The following is a 13,865-nucleotide window of genomic DNA, read 5'->3' on the forward strand; positions in this document are numbered from 1 at the left end:
TACAAGTCTTATCCAGTCTAGTAGGTTCCCTCATGACTGAGGATCGTGGTCATCAACGGGCGGCTTTTGTCCACGGCAGCCCTGACGACGGAGCTAAACATCAACAAGTCTGATAATTAATTGAAACAATTATTTTGCTCTACATAGATACGTTCATGCATATTTGTGTTCTTGCAGCTCCTCCACCTCCACACTGTAAAAACACTGTGTTTCTCTGAGGACTCTGGCCAAGTTCGAAACACTGGTGATGATAGTTGACCTTTTGTGGACCGCAACAATTATCTTTGGTCGAGACACCGAGATAACATGCTTCAAACCGGGACATGTCCTAGCTATGCCTCTTCGCAGTGGCGTAGCGTAACTGCCGAAATCTCGAATACAAATCGTAACAAAAATCTACATGTCTTTTACAGAAAAAAAGCATGATATTGCAAATCCTATCGAAGCTTTCGCGTATTTATTTACAAGGTGTACAAGTAATCTTAAATATTTCGACAGATGGTTGAGCAAGTTGAAATGTATAATTTTTTTGGCGGTTGTTTTTTTTTATTCATGACGAAGTCATGCCTTTGACGAGGACATGTTGAACACCGACTGTTATCGTACTTTCAGGTGACCTGTTCAACAACGACAAGTTCCGTCGCAGCCTTAACGAGAAGCATCAGCGCAACAACAGCTGCGTCAGTTCCTCCGACTTCTACGGCTGCAACTACCCCGTCGACAAGCACCGCTTCTCCTCCGGTGACCTCATCCGCCCGCTCGTCGCCAAAGAACTCAACTTCAACATCGACAAACAAAACCAAGACAACCTTTACAACTCCATAGACCCTCCCGAAATAAACCCTAATGCCAACTCCGAACGCGCCACCGAAAGCCCCTCCCGAAACGTCGAAGAGATGTACGCCAAAGTCATGAAGAAAGCTAAAGCGAAAAACGACGAAGTCACTAGAAAAATTAAAGATGAGAGCGAACCGCACACTTCTAAGTACCGCGCCGATGACCCCGGCTATGAAACCATAGATCGAAAGAAATCCAACCACGGCTACGAAACTATCGCGAACAAAGAACGAAAAATATCCCAGAACCAAGACCCGGGCTACGAAACGGTTAAAGACATTAACAAACCTAACCCGAACTTCTCAAATAACAACCTACTTAAATTAAACCATGTCGATAGTGGGCCTAATAGTATTATAAGCAGTGACGCCGGTTATGAACACATATCCAAAGTTGACAACAGTGCTTCGGATTCTGATCCCAATTACGAAGTGCTACGAAACCAGCCACCGACACCGCCCTATGCGACCATCGCTCCGAACTTCAAGGTCCAGCCGACTTATTCGACTGTGAACAAACGGCCTTCTAAGTACAACGACTGGCCAAACAACAACGGAGACCTCTCCGAGTCAAACTACGAGTCAATGCCTCATGACCCCTTGTACAAGGGCAGCGGCAGCGAATCCGACCCCAACTACGAATCCGTTCGGCCTAAGGATCCTAACTACGAATGTGTCAACGCACACGATCCTAATTACGAATCTTTAAGACTGAAGGATCCCAAATATGAATCGGTACGATCAAAAGCCTCTAAAAGTGACTCGATGAGGTCAAGGAAGGACCCCAATTACGAGAGTGTGAAATACTTCGAGTTGTCTAAGAAAGAACCGCCCTACGAGAAGTTGAATAATGAAACGGCGGGTTCAAGCGTGGAGCGATCGGATTCCGCCGCCGGGTATGAAAAAATTAACGTCCCTAACAACAGGGAAGAGAAGCGCAGTATTAATAATGGTGCTGAAGGTGTCGTCAGTGATTACTTTCAGGTATAAAAGTTATCTATTCTCCTGCAGTGGAGTGGAGAACCATGGTAGCCTAATTGAAATGACCCATCGTCCGAGGTTTTAATATGAAATATTGACAAAACCAAACTTTAGAGTTTTGAGATTGCGCTTTTTTTTATTTTATCATATTTTATACAAATCAAACTGTCTACAATGTGTAATACCTCAAAGTTAGAAGATTAAATCGATATTATTATCTTCCCTAGGTATCTGTGATATGTGTATATTTTGAGTGTTTTACTTTCAAAAGCGAAATGACAGTAGAACATTTTATAGCATAGTATTAATAACATGGTGTTATGTTCGTAATCTCCATTCATTAGTGTGTTCAATAAGTATAATGAGAACAGTATACCAGCGCGTGTTGTATACTGCATGTACAAAATATAGATGAAAACGATGTAATTTATTATATATCTGATTATTTACTTAAGATAAAATAAACTAGGAATGTCAGAGATACTTAGTGTCCAGAGTGGTAAGGTGATGAGTGAGTGCAGGGTTTACTGACGCGTAGACATGGGACGGAGTCGCTCGCCTGAAACTGCCTTGTGTCTTCGATCAAATACATCCCTACTCGAGAAAACAAAGCCAATCAAACAAACAGTATTACAATTCCAATTGAATGTATTGTATTCTATCGAGTAGAGATGGCGTTTCTTTATCACTTGTAAGCATTTTCTATTATTGGTGGCTATTATTATTATTTTGTAATAATTTATATTTCATGTTGTTATGTTGATTTGTTATAATTATTATTTAGGAGTTATAAGTAATAATTTGGTGTCATAACTTTTACAGTTATTGGTAAGAGTTGATTTTGTGATTAGTACCTGAGCATATTGTTTTACATACATTTACGTGGACTGACAACTCACAACATTCATGTCTTCAATTGTATTAAAAAGCTTAAGTACATATTTTATACACAGTTTATGGATAACAAACTAAGCACAATTGCTATTTATAATTGTACTATTTACAGCGATTAAAAGCTTGTTTTATGATAAAATATGTTATGTGATAATTAATGAACACCATTTTATAATATCCTTTCGATAAATATTACTGCGCCTGCGGTATCATCAGATTCGCCTGTATTCTGTATACATTCAACAAAACCATTCCAATTGAATTGTAATAGATCCAAATCCAATGACTACAATAATGTTTAAAAGAATAAAATATGCCATAAAAACATGTCTATGTTTTACGAGCTTTTATTTAACTTCACATCCTATACATCCTAGAAAGGGTTTAGCAGGCTAAGGAAGGACATGTGGCCCCTGTGAGGAATAGTTGAATTGGTGAATGTCAATTGTTTGTCGCCTCATGACTAGTAATCACTCAAACTTTCAGCCCTCTATCTTGAACTGTCACAGAGATAATGTCAAAAATGTGTTTCCTTAACATTTTTTTTTAAAGTCGTTTTTCTTCTAATCCATAGCAGCTAAAGCATTGAAACAAAATCACAGTTACGTAGTTTTTATCGGCGTATACCTTACAATTTTATTAATATTTTATACGTGAAAATTAAAAATAAAAATGACAATTTATTTTTTGACACCTTTTTTTAACAAGTTTTTTTGAGGGTACAACTATGAAAATAAATATATAAATTTGCATTTGCAACATAAATTGCAAATAGTATTAGCTACTACCATACGAAAAATCAATTGATTATAATTAGTGCAACATATTGAAAAAAATATAAAAATAGCAAAAGTATTCAAGCACAGCAGCAGTTCAGTAACCTTTTGTGACAGCCATATGTGAAATTCAAAATAATACACTTTGTTGCTAGGCAACGAACATGAAACTTTAAAAGCGAACCTTCAGAAGGCTACACCTGATACCTTAATACTTTCGTTAGTTTTTTATTTTTTTAACATGGCTACAAGCTCCTGTTGCTGCTGATTGCTGAAATTAAGCATACTTATGGAAATCCGGTGACAATACAAAAATCTGATAATAAAATTCTAGTGAACAAAATTCCTCTACTATAGAATGGCATGGATAGACTTAAAAGTTGATACGGAAATGTGGTTTGGATCCAAACCACAATGACAACGTAATCCTAATCACCAAAAAAACGTAAGTGAAAAATTAATTTTTGACTACAGTCAAGTGCAAAAATAAGTATCTATTCGAACCACTCAAAAATATATTATACGTAATGCCTATCCAATTTATTAAAAGTGTAAACAAACCGATTTCATCAAAATTCTTGTATAAACACCCACTGGATCGAATCAATAACACATTTATCTATAATTCGTATCTTTTAACTATACTCCGTTTAATTTAAGGTTTGAATTAACGGTCAAATTGTAACACACGTTTCTCGATATTTCGAACACAAATGGACTAAAAAAATACCTACATGCTTAGATGAATGATTGTTCTCGTAATATAATAATGTACTCTGTGGTTCTCGCGCGGTCGCTCGACTAGACTAGATACCGCCGGCGTACTTGTCAAATGCGGCAACGAATTACGAAATAGTACGCCGAATTCGGCGTACCCGAGTCAGTCGCGTTGCAGACTGTGCGTAAGGTGCGCGTACCGTACCGAATGTTTTGCTAAATTTTGGTCATAAACCGAAGTAAAATGCCAGTTTGCGTAGTGAAACTGTGTAAAAATAATACTACAAGAAATAAGAAGGACACTGGGACCACGTACCATCAGTAAGTATCGTATAATTTCGAAATTACAAAATAAAACAACATGAACCCTAAACGCCATTCAGTGTTGCCGCGTACACAAAAATCAAATCCCCGTGGTTGAGATTTTAATAAATTGAGTTTTATTATTATCATCATTTAATAACTTATTACATTTATCTAACGTAATTATTATATATACATAACCTAGTTCTATATTATTTAATGTTTATCTTTGTAATATATACACTGAAGCTGTGTAAAATGCTAGCCGACACTATTTGATTAAGGGGTGAATGTGTCTTAAAATTAAATAGTTATTATTGTAAAACCTTGCCAACCGTGTATCACATAAAAATTGGCAATTAATAACACAAAATTGAAAAATAAAAACAAAACAACGCAAAGTAAGTTTTACAAAAATGGCGCGTCCGTAATTCGCATGCGTTAGTTTTGTTTTTAACTAGATTAACTAAAATTATCAGGTAAAGGTTGGACGCGTTCAGCCATTGCGATTTTTGTCGAATAAATAAAAGGTGGAAATCATTAAAATCTGAGGTTATTAAACTACAGTTTATAATAATTACAATCAATTTTGCAAATTAATTACTTAATTTTGTATATTTATACATTTTTCTATTTATAAGTCGATATTTTTTATTTATGTCATTTTAAAACTAAAAAATCGCACTAGTGTGGTAAAATTAACTTGCGAGCCATAAATCCTTTGAAAGTGAATTTTTCGACCAAAGTATTGAAAAATGTTTTTCGTCTTCCCATTCAAAATGCCCAATCAGCTGATTTACTTATTATGGGAAACGAACAGTTTTCTTCGTATTTCTACCCATTTTCCTGGAATGTTAACTTTTTACCTGACTACCCGAAGGAGGGTTATGTTTTTCGAGCGTATGTATGTATGTGTGTAAATATGTATGTATAGTCTGTCAAAAAAGAGAAGAAATTAAAAAGTGGCATCACTGTAGTGTCATCCCTTTCAAACCCTGTCAAACAAAAAGGGAGAACACTATAGTGTTCTCTTTTTTGACAGACTAACCCCCTTATTCATAAAACTTAACAAGCCTATGTCAACTAACAAATGCTTTGTCCCTTTCTAACAAATACAAATGTCGAAGTGACAGATAAGGACAAACGAATTTTAGCGGCATTTTAACTAAAATAGGTTTGATTGTCGTTTATGAATAAGGGGTATATGTATGTATATTTAAAAAATCAGAAAGCCCGACTGCCTTAAAAACTAAAAGGAGGACAATAAGTCTAATTAATGGTCTAGAACTGTTAAGTAGCATAGTTAAAGTTCAACAGTCGGGACTCGGGACCCATTTAAATCTTGACCAGCTCAAAAATCCTTAGTAATGGGCCCCACTGTTGAACTTTAAATTAGCTACATAACAGAGTTCTAGACCAATAGACTTATTTTCTTCGGCAGTCTGGTTTTAGATTTTTTAATTTGCCTGTTTGTTTGTACGCGCATCACATAAAACCTGCTGGACGGATTTTAATGAAACAGTTATTACTTATAGTCCGAGTAATATTATAGGGTACATAATAATTTGCTCAAGCGTGTGCTGGGTGCGATTGTCATCAATACGTTAATTTGATTGAAATGAAATTTGGGCGAATTGTTGTGCGCACGCCGAGGTGTAAAATTATTAGGTGTATGTGTGTTATTACTATAAGATAAGGGGGGGGTTAAGATTTTGCATGCCGAATTGGGGCAGAACAAACATGACATGTACCTATGTAATATTTCTTGTGACATGTGTAATATTTGTAACACCTGTGTATGTTCCTGCGAAATAAATAATTTCATTGCATTTCATCGTATTATGTTTTCTTGGTACAGATTTCCTGCTGATCCTGTTATTTGTGATCGTTGGATTGCTATAGTACGACTCAGTCGAGAAGAAAGTTGGTGGAAACCAGGAAAACGCAGTGTTATATGTTCTGCTCATTTCGATGCTAGCAACTTGTATTTTACTAAAGGTGGTTTGAAAAAATTGTGTAAGGGAGCTGTACCACAAAACGCGTTATTTTTATCATCAACACTACCAGACAACATTTCTGACAATAATACGATGACTGCAGAACCAAGCACATCAGCTCCAGTTGACAATTCTAACAATAGTGCTTTAGCTGCAGAACCAAGCACATCAGCTCCAGTTGTCAATTATAACAACAGTGCGGTGGTAGCTGCAGAACCAAGCACATCAGTTGCAGTTGACGAAGCAACCGTTCTAACTACCGGTAATGAAATTCGACCACTAGATGACTTTGCCGACATTGATTATATTTTTGATACACCGAGAAAGGTAAAGCTTAAAAAGGAGCTTCATAAGCAAGCTATTTTACAATTAAAACATGCGAGAATAATTAAAACCTTGCGTGAAAAGTCTCGTCGTTTAAAAAAAGCTAATAAAAACTTAAAAAGCATTATCAAATTTTTAAAGCAAGAACGGTTCATTGATAATGATAAATGTAAATAATATTCTCAGTAAAAATGTTGTTGCAGCAGATTTATTAAAAATGAAAAGAAAACTATGCCGAAATATACGAACTCAGGAAATTCTGTTTAACATTAAACTTTTATTCTCCATCTGCATATAATTACGTGAGGAGTAAATTTAGCACATTTTTGCCACATGCCAAAACTTTAGGCAAATGGTATCGCAACATCGATGGTGATCCAGGCTTTACTGAAGGAAGGAGCGTTCACTTTGTTTAAACTAAAAGCTAATAAATGGCACTGTTATTTGCGCTGTGATAACAGATGAAATGGCTATACGCCAACAAAGTATGTAGGACCGCAATCAAAATCACGGTTATGTTGATATGGGTACTGGTGTAAATGACACTTCTGTATTAGCATTAGAGGCATATGTGTTCTTATTGGTGTGCTTAACTAAGCACTGGAAACTGTCTGTAGGGTACTTTTTAGTGCATGGCCTAACAGGATCCAAAAAGCGAACTTAATATCGATATGTCTAAGTAAATGCCATGAAGTGGGAGTACGCGTCGTATCAATTACGTTCGATGGACATCCTTCGAATATCTCCGCGATGGAAATACTAGGTTGTCGAATAAAGGATCCCAAAAATTTGAAGACTACCTTCAAACATCCTTCTTCAAATGACGAAGTGGTTGTTTTCCTTGATCCTGTTCATATGCTTAAATTGATCAGAAATCATTTTGAAAGTAAAATGATTTTTCTAGATGACGAAGAAAATAAAATTAATTGGAGTTTTCTGGAAAAACTAAATGAATTGCAAGATAAAGAAGGCCTGCATTTAGCCAATAAAATAACGAAACGTCATTTAAAGTTTCGCAATAACATAATGAAAGTGAAATTTGCTACCCAGTTGTTGAGCAGAAGCGTTGCAAATTCTGTAGAGAAGATTTATACTTACCGGAATTCAAAAGATGTGAAGCAACAGAGAAATTAATTTTATTATGGAATCATTTATTTGACATATTCAATTCGAGAGATTTGAAGCAACACGGATTTAGTCATCCCATATATAATGGGAATAAAGAGAATGTTCTTAATTATTTAGAATATGCGAAACAATATATTATAAACCTGAATATTAAATCCCTCCAGATAACGTTCTTTTAAAGAACACAAACAACAAAAGAAAATAATTATTAAGTTTTAAACCTGTTTTAAGTACTCAAGAAAATACTGGATTTTTAGGAATGTTAGTGTAATTGAAAGTCTCTTGGATGAAGGTTTATTAAAATTCATTTCAACCTATACATTGACTCAGGATCACATTGAATTATTGTTTGGTGCAATCAAATGCATGGCAGTTTGTGATAATCCGAATACTAAACAATTTAAAGGCATATATAGAATTATATTGTGCCACTTAGAATTGAAAGCGAGCGATACTGGAAATTGCTCCTCAACGCTTAAATGTATGAATTCAACTACCATGTGTGATCATTTTGAAGAAGAAGATTCAGCATTATTGACTGCACTAGAAAAGGTTAAAGATGAATTCGACGAGATCACAGAATTCTTGGATATGGAATGTAATTTTTAATTACTATATTTTGACATTCTTTGAATAAAATAATTATATTTTGTAAATAAAAATGGGGGAAGGCCTTTGCCCAGCAGTGGGACACCTCTACAGGCTTCTAAATAATAATAATAATAATAAATAAAAAAATGTTTAGTCTTCATTAACCTGTACCTACATTATATTAGGTTTAACTTTGCAACGTGTTTTCTTAACTACGTTAAACCTCTTAGGTGGTGACAGTCCAATTTGTAAATATTAAATGTCCTTAAATATATTATTATTAAAAGTAAGGCCTGATCAATTTCGAAAATTTCGAAATTACAAAATAAAATAACATGAACCCTAAACGCCATTCTGTGTTGCCGCGTACACAAGAATCAAATTCCCCGTGGTTGAGATTTTAATAAATTGGATTTTATTGTTATCATCATTAAATGATGATAAATTTTAAAAACTTATTTTATTTAAGTATCTAGCGTAATTATTATATATACATAACCTAGTTCTATATTATTTAATGTTTATCTTTGTGATATATACACTGAAGGTGTATAAATTGTTACCCGACACTATTTAATTAAGGGGTGAATGTGTCTTAAAATTAAAAATGTTTTTCGTCTTCCCATTCAAAAAGCCCAATCAGCTGATTTACTTAGGTATTATGGGAAGCGAAAAAAAATTTTTTTTCGTATTTCTACCCATTTTCCTGAAATGTTAACTTTTTACCCGACTGCCCGAAGGAGGGTTATGTTTTTCAAGCGTATTTATGTATGTAAGTATGTATGTATGCATGTATATATGTATATTTTGTAAACAAATTAATTTTATTTTAGTCTTAATTAACCTGTACATTATATTAGGTTTAACTATAGGTGCAACGTGTTATCTTAACTACGCAAAACTTCTTAGTTGGTGACTCAGTCCATGAATTTTTAGTAATAATTTGTAAATATTGAATGTCCTCAAATATATATATTTTTGAATTAAAAGTGAGGCCTGATCATTGATATACCTACATCATATCTACCATTTTTTTAAAGAAGAAACCTACGGCTAACCTATACACAAACATATTAATACATTCACTCTTAATTACTTCTTAATTTCTAAGTACTCGTATTTCCCATGATACATTTTGTAACCAGTAACTTAATAGACCACAGAATAATTTATTTTCCCAATAATTCGGTTAACAGTGGAGCAGCTGCTCGTCACGCACACTAGCATCCTTGCAAATTGTCTTACACCGTTCTTACGCACACTACAATATTGAGTTGCCTCCTCAGATCAAATAAAAAAGTAAAGATGGAGAGCGGTAAACAGCCAAGTGCTGCCATAATAATAACATGTGTTCGTAGGCCGGTGTTGCCATAATAATTCTCAGTACCCCGCAACTTCAAAAATATCGTTAATAACGTTTATTCATAAACCAGCCTAAAACAATTTCATTAAAATACGTTAGTAAACGTTTACAGGAAACAAATAACTTTACGTTGCGTGTCACGTTAATACCGTTACTACAATAAAAAACGTTGATGAACTTTAACAAGAACCAAATAACTTTACGTTACGTGTCACGTTCTCAAGTTTTCAGCCATAGAAAGAATAGAATTTAAAAATGAAAAATAAAAGATCACCTAGGCGACTTTTACCCAATAATAGGGTAACTACAATTATTATAATGGCAACACTAGTATTGACGTTTTGTGTTCAAAGCAAAATTTAAACAAAATTATTTCGATTTATAATGAAAATATTGGTTTTCGAGTTTACTAACGTGTGAAAACTAATTCCATCCTGCTTTTTATTTTTGGACGGATAGTTTTTACATCCTTTCACGACACAATTTGGCATTATTAGTTATATTTGTTGTATTTAGTGGCGTTATTTTTTATTATGTTCTTAATATAGAAGTTTACACAATTTTAAATAGTTCCGTTGTTTCATTTTAAAAAGTGTGCAAATTTTACCGTTAAGTTTCAAATGTTAAAATAAATGGAGTATAGACATCTAATCACTTTTTTCACCAAAATTCACTTGATTTCAATATTTATTTTTCATTTGAAAAATCTTCGTCAAAATCTGACGTGATTCTTTGATTGAAACTTGATTGAAGCATGTGTATAATCTGTAGTAGACTAGTGTAGAGATGGTGGAAAAAATAGACATTTTAAAAATCGATTAATGCGCGGATGAATAAGCGAAATAATTATTTTGCAATAGGTTCTAGGTTTTTACATCACCAAAATGTCTATGGTCGCGTTAATGGCGTCTTTGTTTACGGTTTTCGGTGCGCTTTTCATAAAATGTTCGTGTCGATATAATAAAACATTAAGGCATTGGCTTTTAGTGATATTTATCCATTATTTACGGTGACAATATCAAATTAGTTTAGTAACTTTGCAATGTAAGATATCATTGTAAGAAGTGCAAATATGAACCAACGACAATTATTTCATTTATTGTTTTGATTGGCCTCACCTTAAATCCGCTTTTTTTTTATATGCGCATGATATCATTGCCATCCCCAAGTGCGCAGTGCGCTAACCGAAGTTAATAGTTTCATCATTATCTTCAGAAGACGCCATTTTGTCATCGGTAATGTGTCGCGATTGGCAGGGGGACTACTACAAAATTCTAAAATCGAAGTTCGTATTGTACCGCCCCTCTCACTCTCGTATTAAATAATATTAACGTTAGCAGGACGGCAAGATACGAAGTTCGATTTTATACACTTCGTAGTATTATAGCAAGGCTGGCGGGGCATTCATGATTTTTCCCACCCTAATACTTAAGAACATCACAAAAACAAGTAGGTATTTAGTAGTTCATCTATTCTAAAAATCTCGTTTTTCTCCATAAAAGTGACAATTGCAACAACAATATTCCCGAAATTGTACAAAAAAATGCTATTTAGCACACCATTTAGTCGAATCGACACTGAATATCGATATCGGCTACATCACTATTTAATTTCGTCGAACCCTGGTAACCCTGTAACGGCTTGTCAATTTAGTCTCACGAATTATGGCGTCGACTAATGTTTATTTATGTCCGTCCACTCAAGCCGCAGGCGACTTCTAGTCTGGTTTAGCCTCTTGAGGTTCGGTTTGAACGACAGTGAAGCTGCATTGATTGTTTCTGTTAACAACAGCTATCGCTGATAACTCGGCTGATAGTGTCATGCTGACAGTGACAGATAACTGACAACTCATTTTGTACAAATTCAATTCACTAGCGACTGTTAATAACATTTTCCAGTTTATTTGGATAATTTGACTATCGTAGGATTAATTTGTTGTGAATCAGTATCAAATAAACCATTGTGGTACAGTTAAAATGGCTAACTACAACAATCCAAACGATTATTCGTGGCAGGGGCAAAACAACAGCCAGAATTACTCCTTTAATACTTCCAACGCGTTCGGGGATCAAGCCCAGACCTTAGGTATGTATAACCTAAGAAGTATTCGTCGTTACTAGATAATATATGGCTAGGTCTTCACTGTCAAGTAGTTTGCTAATCGCTAATCACCAGACGATCGCGTTGTGCAATCTGTGAATTGTAGAACATTTGGTTCTTAAATCAAATAGCCAGGCGACCAGGCGACTTAAGCGTAAATCAAATCACCTGAAGTATCTTAGCCCAAGAGAAATATATAATCTATAATCGGATTTTATGTATTAGATTTCCAGAGCTTTCCAACGGATCACCAAGATTTTTCATTGGACCAAGGAGGACAGAATGCTTATCCTCCCAACAACAACCAGTACTACAACCCAAATATGTTCCAGCCAGCGCCAATCCCCGGCGAGCCAATGACTGAAGCTACAGAATTTGATGAACCACCTCTATTGGACGAGCTAGAAATTTATCCTGACCGGATATTGGAGAAAACACTGGCTGTTATGAATCCCTTCCATGGTCAATCAAAGGCTGACGATGCAAATTTCTTACTAAGAGACACTGATATTGCGGGTCCTATAGCATTTTGTTTAGCATTAGCTGTCTGTCTGTTTTTATCAGGGAACAAGGCCCACTTTGGTTATGTTTATGGTCTCTCAGTTATGTCAGTGATATTGATGTATTCCTTGTTGTCTTTAATGAGCCGAACAGAAGGTGTTTTTACATTACTAAGTGTTGCTAGCGTTTTGGGTTATTGCATGCTGCCCATGGTGGTGCTGGCCACACTAGGGATATTCCTTTCTTTAGAAGGTACTATAGGCCTTTCTCTGTCAGCTGTGGCAGTGATATGGTCGGCCCTATCAGCCAGCCGGCTCTTTGTTACAATGTCAGGGGATGCTGAACAGAGACCACTAATTGCATACCCTTGTGCATTGGTTAATGGAGTCTTTGCCTTATTAGTGCTCTTTTAGTTGGAAGTTTTAAAAGCTACCTTTTTTGTTATCCCAAAAATGATTTTAACTTGTTTAAGGAAATTAAATAACAAATAATAATAAAAGTGCCACCCAAGAATAATTTTGACTTTATACTAACAATAATGTAAACCAATGCATAAAGCTTATCCCTTTCACAACCTGTTCTGTAGGTTGCCTTGTTTTAAGTAACTCTGTTTGTCTGTTATCTCTTCGTGCTTATCACTGAACTTATTTAGATGAAATTTGTATGGTAATAAATAGTTCGAGACCCTAGGAAGAATCCTGTAAAATGGCAAAGTTTCCGCAGGGTAGTGAAAAAAGAATTTTTATTGTTTTTGCACTAAGAGGGGGTGATAAAAAGGGTTAACCAATATACAAAGAGGTATTTATGTAAGAAGACCTTTTGATGATCGAGGTCTCCCAAACATGACATGAAAGCAACAGAGTCTGTTGTTGGTGTTTTGTGACAACATACATACATCAATACTGCCTGCTAAAGATTCAACTTAGAAAAATGAGTCAATCCGACCACATCAAAATAAACTTGCAAGATTTGACTCAAAAAGATAATTAAGGTTTAGCTAATAAAAAGCTTTTTAACCCTTAATAAGGTAGAGGCGATTTAGCGATCAAATGCATTGATTTGGAAATTCAACCCTATTATTTTAGTAATACACAATATTATTGCAATTATTAAAAATACTACTAGCTTTAAAAATATCCTTTGCCAGGTATGTATTCGATAGCTGCTTCTGTTTCTGTGTAGTATGCTCCAATAAATGAGGCCTTATTAAGGGTAAAAATCTCAACATCTCACAGCTGTTTTTATTTTAGCAGGAATACATCTTTGATAAATATGGAATCTTTGGATTTATGTTTGTTAAATCATTTTTAATCCTTGTAAATACATTTCTTACATTTATGACTGTTTTTTACTC

At 34.9% G+C, this 13,865-nt stretch overlaps 3 protein-coding genes across 3 annotated transcripts in view; all 3 read left to right on the forward strand.

Annotated features, from left to right (window-relative positions):
* LOC141434488 (uncharacterized) overlaps positions 1-2,576 on the forward strand; it is an 8,199-nt gene extending 5,623 nt beyond the window's left edge. Inside the window, exon 3 of the mRNA XM_074096907.1 lies at positions 607-2,576. Within this exon, the coding sequence (XP_073953008.1) occupies positions 607-1,826 (1,220 nt within the window). The 3' untranslated portion in view covers positions 1,827-2,576. The remainder of the gene's footprint in view (positions 1-606) is intronic.
* Positions 2,577-4,356: 1,780 nt separating this feature from the next.
* On the forward strand, positions 4,357-7,452 carry LOC141434049 (uncharacterized). The gene is made up of 2 exons (XM_074096296.1): positions 4,357-4,525; positions 6,366-7,452. The coding sequence occupies exons 1-2, from the start codon at positions 4,449-4,451 to the stop codon at positions 7,003-7,005; spliced, it is 717 nt and encodes a 238-aa protein (XP_073952397.1). The 5' UTR covers positions 4,357-4,448; the 3' UTR covers positions 7,006-7,452.
* Positions 7,453-11,554: 4,102 nt separating this feature from the next.
* Positions 11,555-13,849, forward strand: Yip1d1 (Yip1 domain-containing 1). Its single transcript, XM_074096297.1, has 2 exons — positions 11,555-11,995; positions 12,236-13,849. Exons 1-2 carry the CDS (start codon positions 11,887-11,889, stop codon positions 12,922-12,924), a joined length of 798 nt encoding a protein of 265 aa, XP_073952398.1. The 5' UTR covers positions 11,555-11,886; the 3' UTR covers positions 12,925-13,849.
* The last annotated feature ends 16 nt before the right edge of the window (positions 13,850-13,865 follow it).

The sequence above is a fragment of the Choristoneura fumiferana genome, chromosome 13 (genome assembly GCF_025370935.1).
Source record: "Choristoneura fumiferana chromosome 13, NRCan_CFum_1, whole genome shotgun sequence".
Classification (NCBI taxonomy): Eukaryota; Metazoa; Arthropoda; class Insecta; order Lepidoptera; family Tortricidae; genus Choristoneura; species Choristoneura fumiferana.